Raw genomic sequence first — 26,985 nt, 5'->3', positions numbered from 1 at the left:
TATTCAGCCCTAAGAAATATGTTTCTTAAACAGTATATCAAGTTTCAAACTGTAACATCTTTTACTGAAATTATTTCATCAGAAAACTTTGATGTTGTATATAACACATGTCTATATAAAGTCCAACGGCTAAGAGAAACTTAAATCGACTACTTCCTTGGCATGCGTAGTTCATGCAATCAACCAGTGTCTGTATTATGGGCCTATGGTCTTTTTACTGAATAAACTGTCTGTCTGTCTGTCTGTCGCTGCTCAGGGATTCGTCTTGTATATTATTCTAATTCGTCCGAGAGTCCAGTTTTGAGGTGAAGTAAGGACAAATTACATTTTCTATAAATGCGCTTCCTCTTATACAGAAACCGACAGCATATTGGCTAGGTGATTTTTATTTCAAATGTAAAAGATATGTATCGATTAAAGATTCATTAGTATCAAGAAGAATATCAATTTGACATCATGACGCTATTGTTACAAGGGAAATGTCTCTTCATTTATTCGTTTTGATGTCGATCCCAGGGGGTTTCAGGGTAACAGTATTTACACCCGTCACTGTATGCGGTGACGTAATGGAACGGATGTTAAGAGTCGTTGGATTGGCTGATTGCCTGTCTCCGTACGCCGATAGTGTTTGTCTAACATCTAGTCTCAGCAATGAACATATTTTACAGAAAGAAACAGTTGTTGAATTATATCAATAAAATATTATGAAAAGGAGCCCGGAGACTCTCTTGATGTTCTAAAACTGCAGTAATCGAGACTCACTATTGTTGACTTGCATGGTCTGTATTAGATATAATTATTTGGTTCAGGGTCTGTATGACAGACAACGATGGTGTGGGGTTTTGCACATAACAATAACTGGATTCTCTGGTCCAGACTCGATTATTCGCAAGTTGGCGTCATAATGAATATTTCTGAATATAACAAAGTAACAATAATTATAAAATAATAATAACAAGTTTTGTATTCAGAGCAAGACAGAACACAGCGTATGTAAAATACAATAAAAGAACACAGTGCATAGACCACTTGTTCAGTCACGATATGGCTGAACTATTGCCAATGTGACGTTAACTTTTAACTCACTCACTCACTCAACTGTAGACGTGATAATCATTTTCCTTGTGTTTCACATTCGTGCAGGCGAAAGATATACGGTCATGCATGGATAGGTGATGGTGTTAAGTGCAGGGTAAAAGAAAGAATTCACTTGAAAATTGGATTTGATTAAACAATTACAAACGTTATCAAAACGTTACTACGCTGAGGTCCCGTGAATATTCCGGGCTAGAATTGGTCTTCAGCGACCCATGCTTGTCGTAAGAGGCGACTAACCGGATCGGGTGGTCAGGCTCGCTGACTTGGTTGATGCATGTCATCGTATCCCAGTTGCGTAGATCGATGCTCATGATGTCAGTTACTGGATTGTTTGGTCCAGACTCGATTATTTACAGACCGCCATCATATAGCTGGAATATTGCTGAGTGCGGCGTTTAACAACAAACAAACAAACAATACTTGGCTGAAAACAGTCGCCGGAACACATAAGGAACACATCACCGTTGAATAACCTTTTTTTTTGGTTTCATATTTTTAGCCACCATTAAAACGCAGGTGTATGCTTTCTTTTGACCCACAGATTTAAATTAAAACAATTTAGATTAAAACATATACATTTTGAATTCAAGATGTTGTCATGGAGACCGATTCAGGACACCCTTTGACTGAACTGACATTTAATTCCAAAGGCTATTTACCATGTAGCCATGACATGTATATGTGTAGAATCACTCAACTACCATTACAGATTTAAAGATGCTTGTCTCATTGTTAATCCTTATTAATGTTGATTTGTACATTTAATGTCAGCAAACCCCAACGAGCTTTGTGACTGAGTCACTTCTCATTAATTACTGTTATTTATGATTCAATCCGTGCAGGGTGACCTTTACTATATATGTCTTGGTCCAGAGAGACAGAGTGAGGACTCACCCTTAGGCTAGCTAGGGGGTTAGGCGAGGTGCTCCGGAGCACCACCACCACCGCTATCATTATGTGCCGATCTGACACATAGTGCTCCTTGTATATATCTACTTTTATATGGTAAATACGTTCAGAGACTGTGAGCTATAGACTCGATGTTGTCACTTTAGCAAGAAACGTGCACATGTACAGCTCCCTTCTCTATACGGATATGCAAGTGATCAGTGTGTGTCTAAAACGATTCAAAATGTGAACATAATTTTTTGGTTATTTGTTATTTCCTTATGGTTACTGTTTAAGAATTACTTACCCGAACAAGAAAATATGGGACATGTTATTTATTATAGAATGAAGGTCCTCTTAAGTAAGTGTATTTTGAGTGAGTGAATGAGTTTGGTTAAACAGCTCTATGACAAGCACTTTAGTTCTATCATGGGTGTTAATATCATGTGTGAGTAAAACCAAAAATGAAACCTACTATCCAAGGTGTTGAAAAACTAATCATCATAAACGATTTAGGATTCGAACATGCGATCAGCGGATCCTGACGGCGCTACTAAGTGACACAACTCTACTCCGTTTCTTATCCCGACATCGTCTACCAAGCAATTCAAAAGTATCTTTTGGGGAAGGTCGAACATTTTTCGTGGCCCAAACCCATCATACCATAAGAAACATGTTTTGAGTGAAAGCTAGGGTACACCCCCCCCCCCCCCCCCCCCCCCCACACACACACACACACACTGAACTGAAACCATTTCAATTCGAGCTACCGCTGTTACCGCTGGCTCTTTCGCCGCTCAGAACAGTACCGTGTCAAATATATGTCGAGGCTATCTAGTCCTTGGCGGCTTGACATAGTTTCAAGCGTGCAAATGGATGGATATAAAAAAAACACTTTTTGTCTCAATTATTTTTTAGCGGAAGGGTAATTTAGGACCGGCAAGATATGGGAAACACAGACAATTACCGTGTCAAATCAAGGGCGGTGTGATCTCAGGAAGTGTAACTATTCTGGGGCATGTTCCCCTCCAACACCAACCACAACCCCCTCCACCCTCCTCCTCCCCTCCACGCCCCCTGCCCGGACGCCCAGCTACACACACCCTTCATGTTCTGAGTTTCCCATACTCTTACACCCACCGGTCCCTCTACACACTAGTCTGCCGCACTCTCACAACCACCCATCCCTCCACACTCGAGTCTGCCGCCGCGCTCTCACCCAAACTTTGCACTCCCCCATGAAGGTGACCTACAGACTGCAGTCATCTGTCAAGAGCATGTTTGGTGTTCTCGTAAAGTCTATTTCAATATATTGACTGGTGTTATTGTACTCCCTTTGAGCCTGCATCTCAAGAGGATGTTTCCACGCTACGCTGTATCTTCACACAGTAACTCGTTATTGGTCAGTAACTAAAAATATATGCCCCCTATATATAATCAGACGTCACATATTACCTCACGTTACATATATAGTGGGTACATATTTTATTTACTGACCAAAACCGAGTTTCTGTGATTTTCTGAAATGATTTCATTAACCTTGAATGATATAACCTTGGTTTGTCTCCAAGTCAAGTAATGTAATGCTTTTAACATGTGAGGCAGTGGTGTACATACAAATGCTAATGGCATTTTTCTCTTTACTTCTTGTTACGTGTCTATGGCGTTGTAAGAAAAAAGGCACCGTCGGTTAATGGCAGTTCGTTGTGAAATGTATTGGTCATTTGTCCTGTCGACATGATATCATTATATCATTATTATCCATATTACCACAATTATCGTTGTGGCCAAATATAGAAATGTCTGAGAACATTTTAAAGATAATTATAAACTACCAGCCAGAATGTTGTAAGATTTAACTCTCTTAGAGCGGGTGTATATTAATTCGCCTCGTGAAAATATACTCATATTATTCCAGTGTCGGCCAAGTCAGGTTTCATTGCATTCATAACGTATAACATGCTATCTCAAATCACACGTGACGCTTGAAACGGAAGTCAAGTACCATTCCTCCTGCTTCGAAGCAAAACTGCCATTCTCACAACCATTAACAGCCATTAACGTCTCAACAGTTTTGACAGTGGAACTCGTTTTATTTGCTTTACACATCTAACGAGATCTTTCGAATGTATGCATCGAAGTGCTGTTGTGTTCAAAAGCTTGACTTCCTGACAAGTAATGTATTCGATTGAGGCAATATAATAAGCACCATTACACATATTGCCAGTCGGGGACCATTCATAGACTCCCATAGACAGGATTAGTCAAAAGACACATATCAAAGAAAGCCTACACACATGCACACACAAGTGCAGCCTGGGATCACACACAGACTCACACAGGCGGAAGGGAATCACACACAGGCACACAATTGGAAAGGCATTACACACAAGTGCAGCCGGGGATCACACACAGACTCACACAGGCGGAAGGGAATCACACACAGACACACAATTGGAAAGGCATTACACACAAGTGCAGCCGGGGATCGCATACAGACTCACACGCGCAGAAGGGAATCATACACAAACACACACTGGGTAAGGAATCACACACATACACATACACACACTGGGTAAGGAATCACACACATACACATACACACACTGGGTAAGGAATCACACACATACACATACACACACTGGGTAAGGAATCACACACATACACATACACACACTGGGTAAGGAATCACACACATACACATACATACACTGGGTAAGGAATCACACACATACACATACACACACTGGGTAAGGAATCACACACATACACATACACATACACACACTGGGTAAGGAATCATACACATACACATACACACAGTAAGTAAACCAACAAGCAAGCACACTGAAAATAGAAATACTGTGGATAACTGCATGTCGGAAGATATGAAGCATTATGTGAGGAATTCTGATAGAAAATCGACTACTATGTGCTTATTGTTGTGAAGCTCACTAAAGCACAATGGTTCCACATTAAATCATGTTGTTTCAAGAAAGCTTCTGAGTCAGTTTGTATCAACTGTAGTATATATGATGAGTGTACCTTCATGAGAACCTCATTGGAAGGCGATCCTCAAAATAAGAAATTGCTCATTTATCTGGTCACCGAACCGTGTCATGGATCGATGCACGCCCTGGTGACTTCTCATTTTGCTTACAGCTCACCCTGCCTACACTCATTCTGCTTACACTTATACAAGCTTACCAACCTTTCAATTAAATGAGACAGTCCATTTGTAAACACATTGACACAAATTATCAATACTAATGCTATTAATTCTCTTTCTTTCAAGTATAATAATACTTAACGCTGTTTGCATCACCTAAAAATCAAGATATTGTATGATTGGTTCAAAAATATAAATCTCCCTTAATTTGATTCTCTTTCACATTATCAAATCTTTTCTTTTTGTATCCCAGTACATAAACAACAAGCCTTCCAAGCAATTTTGCGGAACAAAATGTCATGATAAGGAGGACCCTTTATGTCTCTCTACAAATGTCAATTTATATACTAATGGAAAACTTAAGCAATATTGTCATTAAACCACTGGAACATAACTAAAATGAGAGAGAGAAAAAACAATTTTAAACATCGATAGAAATTATATACTTTGCAAAAAAGAGAAACGCAAAAGAGATTTTAGATGCATATTTTATTTATCATATAAAGATGGATATTGGCACACATCATTGACATTGACCCAGTTTCCATATGGAACACATGGAAGAGTAGATTTCAAGGTGAAGGTCATCTGTTCTCAGTATCTTGTATGGCCACCATTATAGTAAAAAAACGCACTGGCTTTGTCGTCCCGTGGAAGCAATCAGATCTCAAAGTGTGGCCAGGGGAATGTTTACCCACTCTGCCTGCAGTGCTTGTGCCAACTGTCGGAGGTTCTGTGGTTGTTGCTGACATGCTCGCAGTCGTTGATCCAGTGCATCCCATAAATGTTCCTTTGGGTTTAAGTATGGAGACCTGGAGGGCCATGACAGGACCTGGATGTATTGAATCCTGAAAAAGGCTGTTGTTAGCCTTGTCGTGCGAGGTTGGTGGTTGTCTTGTTGGAAAATGACGTTCGCTTGTTGTGTAATCGGAAGGACTTGTGGCCAAAGAATCTTATCCGTGTAACGTTGTGCCGTTTAATTCCCCAGAACCAGAACCACGTCTGTTCTACTTAATTCTGCCACATCCTCTATGCAGTTTCGTGCAAAACGTTCCCCGGAACGCCTGTAAGCACGACGTCTACCATCCGCACGGCGAAGCATAAAACGTGACACGTCATTGAACCAAACATGTCTCCTTCGCAGTTGTGGCCATACCCTGTGACCTTGACACTATTGACGTCGCGGCCGACGATGCAGATCCGTCAAAATGACACATCGAGTTTGTCGTCTACCGCGAATACTTTCAGCGCGTAAACGGTTCCTCATTGTCTTGTCTGATATCCTACGCAATCCTGGTATTGCCGTAGTTGTAGAGGTGACCGTGGTGTTTATTTCACGTAAGTGACGTAGCCGTATGAATCTATCTCGTGCTCTAGTAGTGATACGTAATCGACCGTCCCGTGTGTCTGATGACGGTTCCACCGTCTTGTACTGGTGCTTGGTGCTACACGGAAAAAGCTTGACACTGCTTAAGACATTTCTCCTGTTTGCAGTCGGTCGATGGCGTTGTGGCGTTGGGCTTCCGTCAGTCGTGGCATACTTTCGCTGTTCACTTGCTGTAATTATAAGATTAGAATCAATGAAAACCCAAACCGTGGTTGTGATTTTTCGATTTTTCTGTCTTTTCATAAACTCGGCCCCAGTCCATGCAGACATGACCAATAGATGTCATTAACACTATACATATCAGATACATGTTTGTACTGTCCTTCTTCTTATATCACAAAACTGCTTCCTTAAAACCCCTGATCCTTATTCATATGTACATTCTGATCCACACAACATTCGTCTATATTTCCGAAAGATTTCCTCATTTCAAAATATACATATCTAGTTGGACAAACAGGGTGCTAATCAGACCTTGTGTTTCCATGCGATTCCTATCAACGACGTTCCCATGTATACGTTTTTCTTTCACAGAGATGAAACTGTTGGGGGTTGAACACTACGGTCAGCGGCCAGCCGTTGAGGGCAACTTACTGACCATCATGTGTACAGCCCGAGGGTCAGGACAGATGAAATACCGCTGGTATAAGGACGGCTCCTTGTTGAACACCACGCTAAGTCAGAGGAATGCATGGGAAATTCGAATCCCTCGGACCATCAAGAAGAAACAGATCAGTGTACTGAACATAGACGGAGTTGAGTTTTATGATAAAGGTGAGAGTTTAAAGTTTTTGTGAATGAGTGAGTTTGACTGAAAGCTGTTGTAAAATGAAAATCGTGCTAGTGAGTGAGTGCATGTTGTTCGACACCAGAGTCACATTTAGTCAGTTAAGTTAAGAGGCCGACAGATCAATCACGATTATGTCAGTCAAAGAAGTTGTTGATGGTATCCACGCCATCAGTGCAAGGTGGCACAGTGTAAGCGTCTGATCCCTAATTGGTTCTTACGACAAGCTTACCGTTTTTCTTATTTTTTCTGCTCAGAAATTCCCACGATATGTAAGTAAGAACAGACAAAACAGCTGCATACAATAACAAATAACTAGACGTTGGATTATTGTTAGACATGGTTAACTTACATCTGAGACATATAAACAACATTTTAGCAAACGATGTTCAACTGACATCCTTGATCATATACTTATTGATTAACTAAATCTCATTGTGGTACACATTCTGAAGTAATCATGGACTCTTCGGTGCTTGTCTTGTCTTTGGGTTATAACTGTTTTGCAGAATGAGGTATGGTACCTTTGTTTAAGGACATGCCATTTTTTCCCCAAAATAATGTCTTCCAGAAAATAGTGGCAAAATGTATATTGGTCTCAAGGCTCGCTAAGTACAATGTTTATTTGCGATATATAATCGAACTATCAGGGAACCAGAAGAAGGATGTTTGTTGCTGGACTACATTGCATGAATATAGCTTCGTCGATAAGCTTTCATCAATACAAAGCTTTATTGACTAGAAGGTAACTTTAGAAGTAGCATTTAAGTTATAAAATATTAATTTTGGAAGAAAATAATTTCAGTATGCAAATACCTCCTCAAATAATGCATGACTTACCAACAAAATGTATTATTTTATATTTTACTGACTGGGTATTGTCAATGAATGAACAGATGAGAGTACACTGCTGAGTACATACATACAAACATACATACATACATACATACATACATACATACATACATACATACATACATACATACATACATACATACATACATACATACATATACAAGTTAGACGGTAACTACCAGTGCTGCCCATGCGAGTAAGGGGGGTGAGCTTCAAGTGAGTATTTCATCAATGCATGTTTACATTTTAGAATTGGAATATTTGAGTATTGGACAGCAAGGGTCGAGAATATTTGTATTAAAAGAGTGAATATTTCATTCGATCTAAAACGGCAAATTTCATACTTTTTTCATACCCTGGTTATGAAAGTGGATAACTTCCACATGTTTAAGCAGATATGATACTCTCGCCAGTTAATGGAATCCTAGGGGGGACATTGTCTCGTTGTCGCCCTTACCAAAACAAGCATAAAGTGTCAAAATTAACCAAAGCGCGACAATGCGATAGTTTGAGCGTTGTCACATTGTAGCGTTAATTTTGAAACTTTCAGATTGTATTTGTAAGGGCGACAACGCGACAATGTCCCCTCTAGGATTGCAGTGTTCTCGTAAGATGCGTTGCATTCTTAACCTGTCGCTTATATAGTGCACTCATGAGGAGATTCTTTGCACTGCGTACATTCTGACACCTGACAGATACATTATGTCAAAAATGTCTTAAAAAGCAAGCAAATAAGAATTGGGAATGTGTCCATAAATACAAAACGTCAGAGCCAGAGAATAACCAATCCCGTTCTTCTGCCGAAACAGATTCCATTGGACGTAAAAGGCATCATAGGGCTAACAATTAATTGAATGGATCACTGAAAATCAGTCTCATTGTCTAAACAGACATTGTCAACAACTGATTTCGTGAAGTCTCTTCCAATTAGTGCAGGGGAACTATTCTAAACCAGCTACACACTCCGAAGGTTCATGACATGGTTTTAATGATAAATGTCTGTAGGTATGGCTCTTCCACAAATACGCATTTGTTGAAACACTCATCGTTGTTCAGTTCTTTTTTTATAACGCCGCTCTTAGCAATATTCCAGCTGTATGAAGACTGTGAGTTTGGAACATACAAACACGATTGATCTTATGTGCAATGTCCTATCCGTCGGTGTACGATGACACTTACCCTGAAACAAGGGGCCACGCCAAAATGGACATATATATGACATTTCCGAGATTAGTTTCAAGAATATTGGGAGGTTATATCACAGATCAATACAATCATGGCTAGCCATCATCTATGTTAGCTCTTGTTAAATAGCCAAGGTTAGCCAAACGTTTGTATGAATATTGACATGTATTCATTTCCAAAATATCGTGTTATATTCTCATCAGTGAATAATGAATATTTTCCCTCACTAGGCGAATTTACCTGCGAAATCGAGGATTTCAATGAAGTAGACAATGCATCTGTCATCGTTGACGTCATCACGCTTCCTCTTTTGGAAATGAGCCCTCTGGCGGTGTCACTTACGAAAGGTGGCGCCACCAGCTTCCGGTGTCTATCCCCTGACGACACGATAGAGAAAGGCACTTTCACCTACAGATGGCTCAAGAACGACAACCAAATACCACCTGATTCTCCATCTGAAATAATAGAAGATGTTTTCCCCACCGGGAGGCGTCTCAACATCAGAAATGCACAACACAGTGCTAATTACACATGTATCATCACGAACCCAGCAGGATCTACTAATAAAACTGCCCATCTCTTTGTCAAGACACCAGGTACTAAGGGTGAGTGAGTGAGTTGGATTCTGCGCCGCTTTAAACAGTATTATCTTGTTATATCACGGCGGGTCAGTTTAATGTTAGTGGAAAAGCCTGAAGTGATGCAACTCTTCAACGTTCACAACTTTAGTGAAAACCGACAAGTGCCGACAAAAAAAGAATGTAATCAGTCAAATCTGGAATTCGAATTAAATAATATAATGTCAAGCTTGTGGGACGCAACGAATTGTGTTGTCTCAAATGACCATGAAGTCAGTGCTGCCACTTGCCACTTCTTTGATGAACTTTCTCAATATTATGTGTTTTCTTATCATCTCCATGGATTATTGATGTTTGATTGTCACTACCCAAATCCCTTTAAGTCTTTAAGTATCGATGTTTAGATGTCATAGTTCCCCCCATGGCAAAATATGTTCTTTGTTGTACTCCTATGGAGAACTGTATTTGCTATTTTCCAGAGGAGATTCAAGGTTACTGTCTACAAGATATTTACGAGGGCATCACTTGGAAGAAGACCTTTGGCGGATGTTTTGATGTACAACGTTGTCCAACCGATACCGGAGGTAAACATTTCCTTATTTCGTTCATTCCTTAATGTTTTATCGCATACCCTATGAAATGTTGAAGAGCTGCCTACATCTATTATGAATAGTGAATGACTCATGTATTACTTTATGGCTCTACATAGCTAAGAAATTGCTGAAAACAACGTAGTGACGCGTGTAAGAGATTATTTGTAATATTTATACGTTTGTTTTTTTATGTAAAGTAAATTATTTTAGTATAATATATATACACTTGGGTTTGAGGTCAGTAAGCTGCATGTTGATATGTCATTAAATGTATTCATAAGTTATATCATATTCACCCCCAACTCATCATCATCAGCGATCATGCTTCGTAGATTTCAAATAGTGTCATACGATTCTTGCTCAAACTTTGTTACAACACCCAAGGCCTCAGGCGAGCTTACAAATTATGTCCGATGCAATTCCCAATTTTGACTTGGACCATGTGTTCAGATGTTATATACAGGTAAACATTTTCCATGTAAAATTATACATAACATATCAAGTTATAATGATGCTCAGATGAAAATTCAATAAACAACATTTCCTTTGGAATATGTCTCATTGTTCTTTTGATTACTTTAAGGTCAATTGTGTTCAGATTCCTATCAAGATATATCAGCCCGAAAACGCTTTTAAAACAATTCATATAAAATAACTTATGCCCATATATATTTAACTGAAGATAATAACGTTATGACATTAATGGTAACCCTCTTTTATTCTGGATTATCTTTACTTATAATTTCACGTAGTTCTTGTTGATACTGAAAGATGTGTAATATGTATCACTATCATATCTGTCTAGTGGATTGCTTCATTAACATGGACATTGACATACGTCTTTTGAAATTGAATGATTTTCAGATTTGCGAGTTATAAAAGCGCTTGGTAAGTTGAGAGGAAGCCAATAATTCCACACCCAACAGGCCGCACATATGTTACTATGTTACTCTGCACATTCATTCAGATTGCATTTACTAAAACTGTCAACACTCTTTTTATGTTGTAGTTTCTGACACCAAATTAGTATTTGGTAACACAAGTACACACAGATAACATGTAACTAATATTACAGTGTTAATTAGAAAGGCAAACGGATATATGGACACGCTTCACGTGAACGTCCTTTATAGGACTCTCAAATGGCTACTTCAACGAAGAGCGCACCATCAACGCTATCTTAGATGCGGTTTCTGACATGAAATTTCAATGAAAGAAATGCAAACAGATATAATTTGCTAAAACAGATAAGACAATATTAATTGCAACGGTGTCAGGGCGTATGTACTCCCTCCTTCTGAACATCCTTGGTAGGACTCTCAACTTGCCACTTGGACGAAGAGCGCGCTAGTGCCACGTATTTTTTAAACAGGCGAACAGGTGCTGTCGCTGTATATGCCAACTGCTGCGAATGCTCATTGCGCTTTGTATGTCGGTATGCAGGCGCTGTAGTGGCGAAGGTTGTGCAATTGGACACAAAATGGTACAAACATGCAACGTGTGCATACATGTACGTGCAATATGTGTAATATTCTGTGTTGCAATCTTATCACCACAAGTGGTGTGTGCATTGCGTTGTACTACATGTGCTTAAGCAGTATTGGTGTATATGGTTTAAATATGGAACAGGGACAGGGACAAAATATATGATCAATGTTTTGTGGAGATAATCAGTGTAACTTCGCAGTGCTCTTACAAAAGGACGTATTGAGTAGACGCTGTGAAGAGTTGGCGAGGTGCATGTGTTGTCACAATGTGCAGCTAATAGTCTGGGCTATTGGTGTCTTCTCTTTCTATAATACCCAAGGTGTGAATATATCAAGAACTGCAGTGTTGAGTTGAAAGGACGCCCAAGGACATTATATATGACATGGACTGACAGCAAGACCCATAATGGGCTTTGCTATGCACAGTCTTATAGAAAAACAAGAACATGCAATGATCCGTATAGGCCTAACGAACAGCGGATCGAACAATGAACATACAGAAGAGGACAGTTTAAGAGACATATTCAACTTTTCAGTTATACCATAGCATGTCAGCAGAATATGTAACAGGTGTAGTTACCACTTTGCGAAACCCAGAGCCTGGTAACGAATGAGAGACCAAGAGAGATCATTATATCTTCTAATCTGGATTCGAACCCAAGATCAGTGGATCACAAATGGTCACAACTCTGCCACCATGTTACAGCACTGGACTACGCGTGCCCTCAGAACAGATGATCATCGAAAGAACACTGCAGAGCCTGATAAATTTTAGTTTAGATCATTTCATCGTTTCATCATAACTGTACATATAACTGTACATATATATATACAAACCATAAGAGGGTGGGGTTTAGTTGCATTCACTAAAAACCATGATGTGTAGATAGTTGCTTCACTCTTGGAGATGGGTATAACCTTGATGGCCTTCTTGGATACAAGTTTTCTGTAACTGCGTGTTGTGTATGTACACGCATCACCTGTGCCTTCTTCTGTCGTTCATTTACCTACGACATTCATTCAACCTCCCTATCTCTATAACCCTCTATTTAGATTCGCTTTGACCAACAACCTTCCTTTGCAGATGCGTAGTGGCCTTGTGTGTGTTGTGTATGTAACAGGTTTTGGGACGTGTTGAACATTCTTTCAGATTTGGTTTGGTTGAACCGGTTGTACGGAAAGGGTAAGTGGGCGTCAGCGCTTCATAGCAGCTGTCAGGCTGACCTAGCCAATTGCATGTTTTCCTTAATACCAACCTGTTTCGAAACTTTGGGCATGAAGATGTGATTATATCGCAGAGGCAACGTCAAGTTCTAGGTGCCTCATACTAGTGCTCCTAGTCAAGTAGGATAGCAATGTGAGATCGTTTGCATATAGTCTTGCAAGAGAGTGTGCTTTGCGGATATTAGCTTTTGTTTTATCGACCAGTATTTGTTTATTTATTATTTTGGCATAACATGTATTTAGTAGGCTTGGGCTACCATTTTTATGTTATGCTTAACGAGTTCATATTGCGTTCCAGTTTCAGCTGAGGGTTATAAACATTATACTGTGCCTGTGGATCACATATGTAATGCTGTCAATGTCATTTTACATACCTATGCATTATGATGTGTAATAATTTCAAACTGATCGTATCTTAGTACGTGTGTGGTAGTGTATAAGATATATCAATATATAACCAATAATTAGTAAGATAGAAATTATATATAACGGTATCTCTGCCACAAACAAGAAGGGTAAACAATTCAAGATACAATAGTATACAAGCACTACCAGAAAAAAAATGTTCATTGTTGGAAACGTATTTATATATACCCTTCAAAAAAAAGAAACGCAAAGCCAGATTTGTGTGAGGTAGGAAAATAAATTGCGAGGAACCGTACAAGGTATTGAGCCAAAATGTTGTGGTGAGAATACTTGGTGATTCTAGTCTCAGTTATCGGTACATAGGTAAAGTCCAAGGTGAAGGTCACCATCAACAACGGGTATGTCCCCCATTGGAATCGATAGCGGCCTGACATCCCCTGCCCATGGAAGAGACGAGTATGCGTATCACATCCTGGGGAATGGTAGCCCACTCGGCCTGCAACGCAAAAGCAAACTGCTCCAACGTCTGTCGTTGGAGTTGACGTTGGCATAGCCGTCTATCCAATTCATCCCACTGTATGCGGTAGGGCGTTGTCCTGCTGGAATACTCCGTTGCCGTTGGCTGTAATTGGGAGGACGTGTGGTAGGAGAATGTCGTTGATGTTTGGTTGAGCCATAAGATTGCCCTGGATATGGACCAACCTGTCCTGTCATGATAGAGATACCCACCCACATCATAACGCTACCCCCACCAATCCTGTCTACTTCCTGTACACAGTCTCCGGCGTAACGTTCTACCCGACGTCTGTAGACCCGTGCTCTTCCATCTCTATCGCAGTTGAGGCCATACCCTGTGTTGACGACACCAATGCTGTCGTTCTTGACGATGTTGTCGACACAACATGACGCGTCGAAGAGGACGTCTTGCTCGTAGACCTGCTGCTCTTAAACGGGTTCGTACGGTCTGGTCGGAGATTCTGCGCAGTCCGAGTATTTGGGGTGCGGTTGAGGTCGTCCTTTACACGTAGGTGGCGCAGTCGGATATAGCGATCTTGGGCGGGGTTGGTTTCGCTTGGTCGTCCCGACCTTGGCCGATCACGTGTTGACCGATGTCATTGAAACCGATCCATAGCCTTGTGATGATGGCGGGCGCTACATTAAAAACTCTGGCTACAGCTAAACGGGATTTCCCTGCCCGTAACCGGCATATGACGTTGTTTCTTTGCACTTCTGTTAATCTTAGCATGTTGTTGAACTGTAACTGTTCGATTGACGCAGATGCCAGGCAATCAAAAACCCTGCACTTTAATACCGTTCATAGTGCTGCTGCACGTGCAGAACGTTCAGCTCCATGGCCCTTTTGTTGTTGCGCTGTGTGCGGTTTTCCGAATCGTACGTGTTTCCCGACTAATGGTTTGCATGTCGCTATTGTAATCATTTTGATCCGGGAAATTTCAACCTCTTCATTTTGCACCTCTTGGTCCGCTAATTTTGCTTTTATGGCCAAAAATATCGGTATTGCGTTTCTTATTTTTTGGAAGAATATAGATAAATTACCAGTAATTTGGCAACGTACTTCTGATTCGTTACTCGGAAATGCGTTAATCGGATCAATTTCATTTGATTAACGACGTTTCACTCGTCGGAATAACGTTTACAGAAACTCGGACTGAACTGGATTCTTTAAATCAGAGTGCCCTTTGTACATTGAATACGGGCTCAAACATTTTGCTTAGAGGAGGGGCTTGAGAAAAGGGTTGTGGTTTGTGGGTCTAATCCATGTACGTTTGATATTTATACTCTGAGGCAAATGTCATGTGATCATAATAATGATAAGAAGTACTTACTTTTCCACATGTTGATAGTATATATTGATCACCTGACTGCATACAACAAACCGTCTGTCATGAGTCACTTTTCTTGCTGTAGGTGTCTAATACAGAATATAATCAACCAAACCATTTATCATAACTTGCGTAACGACCGTTTAAGTTGCTGATAATTGAAATGTACGTGTCATTTCATTTCATTGTTATATATAAACGAATTTTAGAAAGCCCTTGATTCCGATTTCATCCATATATAACAAAGGTGTATATGTAATCTTCAGAAATAATTATACGAGATTTGAGCTATGAGCTTCAAAATATAACCGTATTATAAAAATGAACACGAGTAAGCTACGCCTATGAGTATATGTGTCTGTCGTTCGTCATTGTTGGTTAAGACATGGGTCAGTTGTTCGCCATTTGGGGGCATTATTGTCATTATATTTGGGAGTTTGCTTGTGATAAATAAATTCACTGTCACTGATAGATCTGTTTCTCAAGCATCTCATTGTCCTAAAATATGTGATGTATATGCGAAGATCTTCTTCAGACTCAAAATACTAAATCTCCTTCTCAGATCCTACCTTGCTTGTGAGGTAATTACCTAGACAATATATGCCAATAGGCCTCCCTTCCGATGACTGCCAGTCGCCTCTATGATGACTGTCAGCCTCCCTCCCGATGACCGCCCATCGCCTTTATGATGACTGTCAGCCTCCCTTCCGATGACTGCCAGTCGCCTTTATGATGACTGTCAGCCTCCCTTCCGATGACTGCCAGTCGCCTCTATGATGACTGTCAGCCTCCCTTCCGATGACTGCCAGTCGCCTCTATGATGACTGTCAGTCTCCCTTCCGATGACTGCCAGTCGCCTCTATGATGACTGTCAGCCTCCCTTCCGATGACTGCCAGTCGCCTCTATGATGACTGTCAGCCTCCCTTCCGATGACTGCCAGTCGCCTCTATGATGACTGTCAGCCTCCCTTCCGATGACTGCTAGTCACCTTTATGATGACTGTATGTCGTCTTTATGATGACTGTGTCCTAAATTGGCTATTCCAAAAAGAATAAACATATAGGAATTTAGCAAAAAAATGTTCCACCAAAGATAAACCAATTAGGGTGTCATGTAAATGGACCTCTAAGATGTAACAACTAAACTTCTCTCCCTTGAACAAACTTCAGCAACACTCTCATAGTACTCTGTTAGAACGGCTAGCATGCTAATATCTACTATTTTTTGTTTCATAGTAGATTTTCTTTTGAAAGAAATTTGATTATCTCTATAGTTCCTAATTCTCTGGCATGAATCTGTAGTATAAATATCCTTCTGCAGAACAACATATGCATGGGAATACCTACAGCATATATAAAAAAGCATGGTGTCTTGTTACCTGTTTTGTTTCAGCTAACCAATATTAATGTCCGTTTCTGTATGAATATAATCATAGTTTAGCATTATTAGTATATGTTATATTTTGATATGCCTGCTTGTTCTAATGCCTTAATGAAATACCGTTCATGTCCACACTCAATTGACAGGTAGGTTGGATTCTATAACGTTCCATGTGTGTTCTGCAGGAAACACATGACATGATTGATGAAGGATACAGTTAACTGTTCGTCGAAATTATATCAAATGCACAATGTTCTCAATTAGTTAACCCATCAATGTTATTTTTAACCTTGATTTATTTCTATTCTTTGCTATCATCTATGTCTAGACTATTCATGTTGTTGCTATTTAAAAAGCATTGTGTCATAATATGTGTTTTTCATGTCGTCTCATCTTCTTTATACTTCCATGTGTGTTCAGATACATTTCAAACAAAATCTTTTCTGAAACTTTATATTTTACCAGAAAACAGCATTGAAACAAACAAAACTTCTAGAGAACATATTGTCGCATGAGACAAATCATTATGTTATTCACAAGATACGCCATAATTGAACATGGTCATTTACAAATATCATTTCGATGATGCATAACACTTTTATATCCTAAATTCGTGTAGTTTCCCTAGGGCCTACGCCTCTGTTATTATACACATTATGTGGGTTTGTGTGGAGTTTTTTTTTCGCCGCACTCAGCAATATTCCAGCCATATGACAGCGGTTTCTAAAATCACACTTACTAGTATTAATGAATGATGGTCGTTATTTATAATACTGTAATGACAGTTTTCAGATTGATGTCGTTATGATGAATAGTCTTGTACAGACTGACATTTGTCCACAGGATATTCTAAACGTTGGTGCAAGTGTATCGATCAACGTTGCGAATGGTCGAAGCCGAACTTTGTCAAATGCCAGTCTGGACATCTCATTATAACATTTGATAAGGTAAGAACGTGACTTTGTATCATAACATCTTATTTTAACAGTTGATCGAGGTACATGACAATATCGTGGCATCGGATTATAACAAATGATAAGGAACCTTACTTTATATCATCGCATGTGATTATAACATTTGACAGGGGACATCATTTTATATCATCTTAATTTATTATTAATATTTTTATCTTGTGTGTGTGTGTGTGTGTGTGTGTGTGTGTGTGTGTGTGTGTGTGTGTGTGTGTGTGTGTGTGTGTGTGTGTGTGTGTGTGTGTGTGTGTGTGTGTGTGTGTGTGTGAGGGGAGGGAAAGAGGGAGTGTGTGTTAGTGTGTGTGTGTGAGAGAGAGAGCGGGGAGGGAGGGAGTGTGTGTGTTAGTGTATGTGTGTGAGAGAGAGAGAGACAGGGGAGGGAGGGAGTGTGTGTGTTAGTGTATGTGTGTGTGAGAGAGAGAGAGCGGTGAGGGAGGGAGTGTGTGTGTTAGTGTATGTGTGTGTGAGAGAGAGAGGGGAGGGAGGAAGGGAGTGTGTGTGTAAGTGTATGTGTGTGTGAGAGAGAGAGAGGGGGAGAGAGAGGGGGAGTGTGTGTGTTAGTGTATGTGTGTGTGAGAGAGAGGGGAGGGAGGAAGGGAGTGTGTGTGTTAGTGTATGTGTGTGTGAGAGAGAGGGGGAGGGTGTGTGTGTTAGTGTATGTGTGTGTGAGAGAGAGGGGAGGGAGGAAGGGAGTGTGTGTGTTAGTGTATGTGTGTTAGAGAGAGAGGGAGTGTGTGTTATGTATGTGTGTCTGAGCGAGAGAGAGGGAGTGTGTGTGTTCGTGTATGTGTGTCAGAGAGAGAGAGGGGGAGGGAGGGAGGGAGTGTGTGTAAGTGTGTGTGTTCGTGTATGTGTGTGAGAGAGAGAGAAAGGGGAAGGAGGGACGGAGTGTGTGTGTATGTGTTAGTGTATGCGTGTGTGAGAGAGAGGGGGGGAGAGAGAGGGAGTGGGTGTGTAGATGCAGCTGTTTAGAAGATCTGGACTCAAACATACAAGATATCAATTAAATACATTTATTACATGTCACTGTAGTTGACATATGCGTATTACATACCCGACAGCTTGAGAAGATCAAGTTGGGCTACCAGCATGATAAGATGGCTTCTATATGGGAAGATCTGTACGGCCTAATCAGACAAGCGAGGGGGAAGTTGTACGCCGGCGATGTGGATGTCTCCTCCTCAATTCTTCACACATTTGTCAAAACGCTGGCACAATATCCGTCACTCGCCCCCAGGAACGGATCGTACTCTCTCATGGTAATACCCACACTGAAATAGGATAATGCAGATTTGTCGAGAGAATCCTCTTTAAATATTGCAAAAGTGGGTATTTATTATTCCCCCCCGATAGTAAAAAAGGACTTTTGGCAAAAAAATGTCAATAAGAAGGAAGATAAATTGATTTTGTCTTTCACTATTGAACCCACCATTTTTAATGTCGTCGCCGCCATTACTTTCGCGACCATATTTCTTAATATAGAAAGATGTAAATACGTGTGTCTTCAAGATAAGATTGCTCATATAGATGCCAACAGGAAACTGATGCATTATCAAATCAACTAACAAGTACATAATGCTATCCATTTCAGCAAAGAGTATTATATTCAATCGTCGTGTGCCTCTGTTTGTAAGAACGTTAGAAAATGTGAAACTGAAACTCAAGATGCAGGGAAAGCATAATAAAACAAATGCACTTCTAAACAGTAATGTGTGTTGGGTTTTTTCAATTTGAAATTACATTAAACTGTTTCATTGTACCTATACAGAGTCTTCTTGATCTTACGAACATCTTGATGGCAGAGGCTCTTCTTACAACAAGTGAAGAAAAAGAGGTGAGGAAATATGATGATATTAATTCTGAGTGAGCAACGATTTATGTAGGCTCTTCTTACGTGGATCAATATTCGAATTCACTTAAGACTTTGTTGAATGAGTCATACCGAGATTCTGAAATTCTTTATTCGATTCGATATAGGAGTCCTCATGGACAAGATTACAATTTCTGGTATAAGATTTTCGGTGGTCCATTCATCACTAGTTTTCCTTTTACGCCCAGTGGAATCTGTTTTGGAAGGTAATCGTGTTTGATTAATCTCTGTCGTTCTGTCAGATTAAATACTCACCTATACACACAAGTAGGTACACAATTGGTAGTCAAAGCATATACATGTAACTGTCATTATGTAATCATATTTCTTTCCAAATATAGGACAAGACCATTGATATTATTAGACATGATCAGTTTTGTTACTTTTTAGCAAGTCGGGTATTGATGATAATTATAAGGAATATAAAATATTCCTACTGACACTATGATTCGGACATAATTGTAAAATATACTTCTCTTCGGAAAGCTTTGATCAGTGTAAATCTTACTATAAGGTTGTTTTGCACGTTTACATGATGTGACAAGGTACGAAACTTGCCATTACACATGTCAAAACTTTCTCGGTGTCATACTGATGTATAATGATACTCTGTCAATATGAACGAATACCGTTTCCAGTGAAATCGCATTTCCGGATCTACGGATTAACTGCTAATGGTTCCAAAATTACGCACCATTAACAAACATTATATACGATGCAATTCTCCTATCTTGACTTATACCATATGTTTTTCAGGGAAGCATTTTACTTGCATTTGCATGTGTTTGTGACGGGTGGGGCAGGATACGCTCACTTTTCGCGAAGACGATTTGACAGTGATTTATAAACACATGCTAATGATAGAATCGGAATCGAACAATGGAATCAGCTTTTAGTAGATATTTCTTCTGATAATGTGAATGGGTGTTTCCTTTTATATTTGACTTTAAACATTCCCGTACGAGTTTTTCTGGCTAACGGGGCCCGGACTTGCGAGATTTGACTGTCTATGCGCTTTGTTTCAGTCCCTGTATGTTGGGCCAAAGGTAATGCAGATTGCTGAGATGACTTGTGGACTTCATCTCAGAAATTTCAATTTCTCAATTGGACTAAAAATCACAACTGACAAAATAGGTAAGTATAATATCAATTTAAGTAAAGTAGTCAAACAGTGTTGACTAATGTTGAATAATCTCAGCAGGATCATGCATGTTTGTGTTGATTGTTCTGCTCAAGATATGAAGTCCGTTAATGAGTATGCGTTTGTATATTTCGCATGTGAAATGCATATATAGTTAATGTAAAGGATCTCCCTTTTTATTGACATGAGTTAGTGAGTGAGTGAGTGAGTGAGTGAGTGAGTGAGTTAGCAATATTCCACCAATATCATGGCGGGGGTCACCAGAAATGGGCTTAACAGATTGTACTTTTGTGGGGAAATGAAACCGGCCGTTCGACGTGATGACCGAACGCTTTAAGCACCCTCCGTCCCTATTGATAGGATGAATGTCAACGGAAATATAGGCATATCCAAGAAAACAACATCTATTGAGGTTTAAATTCACCATTATGTTACAAGGACAAACCTCACAGAAACTAGGGCTAGCACTATCAAACCGACATAAGTCCGGACTTGTACAAGCACACACGAACAAACACACGCGCTCACGTCGCTATTAAAAGTGCATTAATCTTGAACGCGTCATTAAAATCCATTTCACATCAACTCACCTCTGAGTGCAGAGTTGCGTCCCTTGGACACGCCAGAAACCTATGAATTTGGGTTCGAATTCCGGTTCGTCTCAATAATGTTCCTAGATTTGTTAACATCATACCAGTGCTCTATAACTTGCAAGTGTTCACTTACTACCTCCCACTGATTTGTATTTCAACATTAATTTGTTGTTTGTTTCTCAGATGAGTTTAGATGTACATTTTTGAAACAGACATTATGCTTCTGTGTCTTTCATCAGTGGCGCTGATGGAGAATGTTCGGATTGTACCACCTAATGCAAGTCTACCAAAGCTGGCTAACCATACAGAGAAGTATGGGACGACCTTGGCCCGCGGTTCTCGATTACGAAGAGAAAAGATTTCAATATCAACAAATGGACATTTAGGTACATGCAGGTCGTTAAAAATTTACAATTCGGATTTCACGTAATAATAATGTTTGGCTTATAATCACTGAAGATTAACATATTTCATGTTTATATACTTCTTTATATTATAAATCGGAAAGTTCAAAACTACCCGTTTTGAAACACACTGCTGGACTTGAAAGACTAAAGACTATTCTCTATTTTTCAGACCACTCTGATGTTGTGTACAGCCACGAACCAATGTTTATATGTCACTACGTTGATATGTACTCATTGTTACATGACAACTATGCAGAGAACATGTAGGTATACTTTGGTTGATTGATAGCATTATGTTCTATTCCACAATGCATTGCGCTTGTATTGCATTATGTATAGTATAGCATTATGTATTATGTATACAGTAAATGTACCAATAAATAATCTTATGCAGTAACTTTATTCATGGGAATAGTGAACATGGTTCTTGTTGGAAAGAATAATGAAAGCAAGAGTTTTGTTTTTAAAATTCTCAAATCTAAATACTTTTTTCTGGTTCTTTTTCAGTCATGATCCCGATTTTATCACAGAAATACGATCAGTGTTTCCCCTCGACAACTTCTATCTCCAGAAGATCAGGAAAATTGAAATAGTATTTAAGCATCCGCATTCTGTAAGTAGTGACCTATTTAGTTAGCTTAAAGCTTAAACAAACGTGTATTGTTCAGATTTTTTCATTTCTAAAACAAAAATATTTGGTTTTATCAGTCCATATCTTAATGTTTCGGAGACAGTTGACTCTCAAAATACGCGTGTATGAGGTTAGGTTTTTTTGCCGGTTTTTTTAACCGCTCTGCTACACCTCTCGCCCTTCCATATCGAGAAGCTTAAAGGTTCACCGCTTTCATTTTCTTACATGATATATGTAAATTACAATATTGAGATTACTTTTTGTTTTGTTGACCCGGTTGTATAGTTTGATAGTGATGTGCCCTACGTCTTTATATCCGATATTAAACCGCCATGACAGTCAGTTCTGGATATGACGAAGCTAATTCCGGCTATGACAAAGTTAACTCCGGATCTGACGAATATATCTCCAAACAAGACAAACTTTTCACCGGACATCACGAAGTTGACATCGAATATGACATAGTTGGCTGGCATGGCAAATTTGGATGTAGTGACTCATCTGACAATCTAACTCTTCCTAATCCACAGACTTTGTACATGTCCTAAATGTTATTGCTTAATAAGGGCCATGGGACATGTCAAGCTGATCTTGGTGGAATAGCCAAGTGGTGAAAGCGTTAATTCATCTCGCCAAAGATCCGTGTTTGAATCAATGTGTGTAACCCGTTCTTTGTGCCTCATTCCTATATTTTAATGGAATATTGCCATAAACGACGTAAAAAAACGTTACTCTCCTAATGGCCTCTTGAATGTGGTAATTGATAGGCGCAAGGAATGTGTGATGTGTAATACAACTCAGTCACTAGAGATAACATTAACATTGTTCTTAAATGGTGATGTTTATGCATAATGTATTCATCTCTTTATTCATCTAATTTAAGGTGATACTACAAGGATCAAACGAAACTACGTGCATTTCATGGAGAACTGTTCGCAGGTAGGTGTACATGAATGTGTCATTTTACAGCCGTTGTTAATTTTTAATGTATGAAATTCTTCAAATAAAACAATCTATCACCGTGGCAACGATGTAACTCGCGGTCCACAAAATGGCATTGGCATTCCCATGGCATCACTCACAAGCCTATAAGGCAACAAAGAGAGGAGAATCGATTTCAAGAGTGCTACAATCCATGATATCTTAAACGTCGTTGAGTGACATGTAGCACGGAAGGGTCATATATATCAGCTTTGGTCAGACAGTTAGACACATATATTGAATTTAGAACGCCTTGGTTCAAACAAACACCTTTATTGATATTCTGCTAGTCTGATTGAAGTCAGCTATATTTCAGAATTGTTTAGACTGTCGACGAGAGCATAAAAACCGGGTTTGTACCAGTTGGAACTTTTTACTCCGGATCCCCATTTTACGGACATTACGAAAAATTACATTTTTTGATCGGTTTGTCCTGTCTTTTCCCTTTTGGTTCGTTTATTTTGTTTCAGCAGTGTAGTGTTATTTCTATGAATAACGTCTAAAAAAGTACTTGGTCCGTTGTTAAATACATTATGATAAAACTAAAGCTTTAACACATAGCAACCATCCCTATAACAGTCAAAATTATTTTACAATTTAGATTCTGAAAACAAACAGACCCAATGAAACAGGTTGTAAAAAAAAAATAACGCTCACCAATCATCATTGTGGCGTTCAACATGTTGTTAAAAAAGAAAGTTTCAATTCTGCTTTTGATAACAGGTTGTTTTTGTGTAAGAATATGGTTCATATAACATTGAATTATATTCTCTCCTCAGTCATTATTGAACTATCGATGATATGTAAGTAAGGCGTTGGGTGTTGAGAAACATAAGATTGCTATTGGCAGATACCCTTACACAATACGGTAAGTATACTCGGCTGTGAATGCTAAGGTATTTGGCATGTAAACAGCGTTGCAGCTTTGGCTGTGGTTATCGGTTAGCTGTTCATACATACGTGGATGTGCTACTCGGCTGTTCATACTAAGGCACTGCAACATGCACACGGTGTTGTATGCGTGGATGTGCTACTCGGCTGTTCAAACTAAGGCATTGCAACATGTACACGGCGTTGTATGCGTGGATGTGCTACTCGGCTGTTCAAACTAAGGCACTGCAACATGTACACGGCGTTGTATGCGTGGATGTGCTACTCGGCTGTTCAAACTAAGGCATTGCAACATGTACACGGCGTTGTATGCGTGGATGTGCTACTCGGCTGTTCAAACTAAGGCACTGCAACATGTACACGGCGTTGTATGCGTGGATGTGCTACTCGGCTGTTCAAACTAAGGCACTGCAACATGTACACGGCGTTGTATGCGTGGATGTGCTACTCGGCTGTTCAAACTAAGGCATTGCATCATGTACACGGCGTTGTTTGCGTGGATGTGCTACTCGGCTGTTCATACTAAGGCACTGCATCATGTACACGGCGTTGTATGCGTGGATGTGCTACTCGGCTGTTCATACTAAGGCATTGCATCATGTTCAAGGCGTTGTATGCGTGGATGTGCTACTCGGCTGTTCATACTAAGGCACTGCAATATGTTTACAGCGTCGCATGCATTGTATCAGCTGTAAACACCAGCGGACCGATTAAGATTACTGATACAAACAAGTCAGTATCTCGCCTCTGAGCCCTAGAGATCTGGACAGATTCAAGAGGTTTGGCAATTTAGACCCGCCAAATCATTCTAGTTTGACTGCCTTTTTATTTTTTATTCTCTAGAATCTGAGAGACAGACTAGATAAGCTTTGCCACCCGGCTGTTCATACTAAGGCACTTCAACATGTAAACAGAGTTGCATACATGGCTGTGCCACTCGGTTGTACATACTAAGGCACTTCAACATGTAAACAGCGTTGCATGCATGGCTGTGCCACTCGGTTGTTCATACTAAGGCACTTAAACATGTAAACAGCGTTGCATACATGGCATCCAAGTTATCCATAATCTTTTACATGGACTCAGAACGCGTGTACGCATTCACCTCGTCTTCAGAAAACCATGTTTCTTAAAGAAATCGATACTATCATGTAATGGAGGTAATTTTTGATTTATGTTCATTGTTGCAGCTTGAGCTTCTATTCGGAGCATTTCTGCTTAAGGGGTGATTGAATTGTGTGACAGTAACAGTCAGCGCTAATAGAGCTAGTTTGAACTTTGAAATGATGTTGGATCGCACAAATACAAGCTACGTTGTTCTTCGCCTTTTAAGAGAGCTATGAATAGGAAGCACATGAGTTAACTTAATACCTCCATTTTACGATCGTCACGTAAAGTATCAGGCCTCTGAAGAATCTGATCAATGAACAAAAGGAAAGGAGGTATACCACCCACTGAAGAATACCAGTAACAGCAAAATAAAACAATCTATCACCGTGGCAACGATGTAACTCGCGGTCCACAAAATGGCATTGGCATTCCCATGGCATCACTCACAAGCCTATAAGGCAACAAAGAGAGGAGAATCGATTTCAAGAGTGCTACAATCCATGATATCTTAAACGTCGTTGAGTGACATGTAGCACGGAAGGGTCATATATATCAGCTTTGGTCAGACAGTTAGACACATATATTGAATTTAGAACGCCTTGGTTCAAACAAACACCTTTATTGATATTCTGCTAGTCTGATTGAAGTCAGCTATATTTCAGAATTGTTTAGACTGTCGACGAGAGCATAAAAACCGGGTTTGTACCAGTTGGAACTTTTTACTCCGGATCCCCATTTTACGGACATTACGAAAAATTACATTTTTTGATCGGTTTGTCCTGTCTTTTCCCTTTTGGTTCGTTTATTTTGTTTCAGCAGTGTAGTGTTATTTCTATGAATAACGTCTAAAAAAGTACTTGGTCCGTTGTTAAATACATTATGATAAAACTAAAGCTTTAACACATAGCAACCATCCCTATAACAGTCAAAATTATTTTACAATTTAGATTCTGAAAACAAACAGACCCAATGAAACAGGTTGTAAAAAAAAAATAACGCTCACCAATCATCATTGTGGCGTTCAACATGTTGTTAAAAAAGAAAGTTTCAATTCTGCTTTTGATAACAGGTTGTTTTTGTGTAAGAATATGGTTCATATAACATTGAATTATATTCTCTCCTCAGTCATTATTGAACTATCGATGATATGTAAGTAAGGCGTTGGGTGTTGAGAAACATAAGATTGCTATTGGCAGATACCCTTACACAATACGGTAAGTATACTCGGCTGTGAATGCTAAGGTATTTGGCATGTAAACAGCGTTGCAGCTTTGGCTGTGGTTATCGGTTAGCTGTTCATACATACGTGGATGTGCTACTCGGCTGTTCATACTAAGGCACTGCAACATGCACACGGTGTTGTATGCGTGGATGTGCTACTCGGCTGTTCAAACTAAGGCATTGCAACATGTACACGGCGTTGTATGCGTGGATGTGCTACTCGGCTGTTCAAACTAAGGCACTGCAACATGTACACGGCGTTGTATGCGTGGATGTGCTACTCGGCTGTTCAAACTAAGGCACTGCAACATGTACACGGCGTTGTAT

General features: G+C 39.7%; 1 protein-coding gene across 3 annotated transcripts in view; it reads left to right on the top strand.

Moving 5' to 3' along the window:
* LOC139480100 (uncharacterized) overlaps positions 1-26,985 on the top strand; it is a 109,813-nt gene that overhangs the window by 53,603 nt on the left and 29,225 nt on the right. For 2 of the 3 annotated variants that reach the window (XM_071263117.1, XM_071263115.1), the window contains exons 8-19: positions 7,077-7,316; positions 9,600-9,965; positions 10,427-10,531; positions 13,178-13,210; positions 17,686-17,789; positions 18,875-19,072; positions 19,582-19,647; positions 20,709-20,817; positions 21,657-21,803; positions 21,994-22,087; positions 22,332-22,437; positions 23,339-23,394. In XM_071263117.1, the coding sequence (XP_071119218.1) occupies positions 7,077-7,316; positions 9,600-9,965; positions 10,427-10,531; positions 13,178-13,210; positions 17,686-17,789; positions 18,875-19,072; positions 19,582-19,647; positions 20,709-20,817; positions 21,657-21,803; positions 21,994-22,087; positions 22,332-22,437; positions 23,339-23,394 (1,624 nt within the window). Of the gene's footprint in view, positions 1-7,076; positions 7,317-9,599; positions 9,966-10,426; positions 10,532-11,404; positions 11,429-13,177; positions 13,211-17,685; positions 17,790-18,874; positions 19,073-19,581; positions 19,648-20,708; positions 20,818-21,656; positions 21,804-21,993; positions 22,088-22,331; positions 22,438-23,338; positions 23,395-26,985 lie in introns of all 3 variants that reach the window. The other variant, XM_071263116.1, reaches the window with a different exon arrangement.

This window comes from Haliotis cracherodii, unplaced genomic scaffold, assembly GCF_022045235.1.
Source record: "Haliotis cracherodii isolate W230 unplaced genomic scaffold, xgHalCrac1.p SCAF_4, whole genome shotgun sequence".
Taxonomy (NCBI): Eukaryota; Metazoa; Mollusca; class Gastropoda; order Lepetellida; family Haliotidae; genus Haliotis; species Haliotis cracherodii.
Note: the sequence above shows the minus strand (reverse complement) of the source record. Positions and strands in the feature narration are given on the sequence as shown.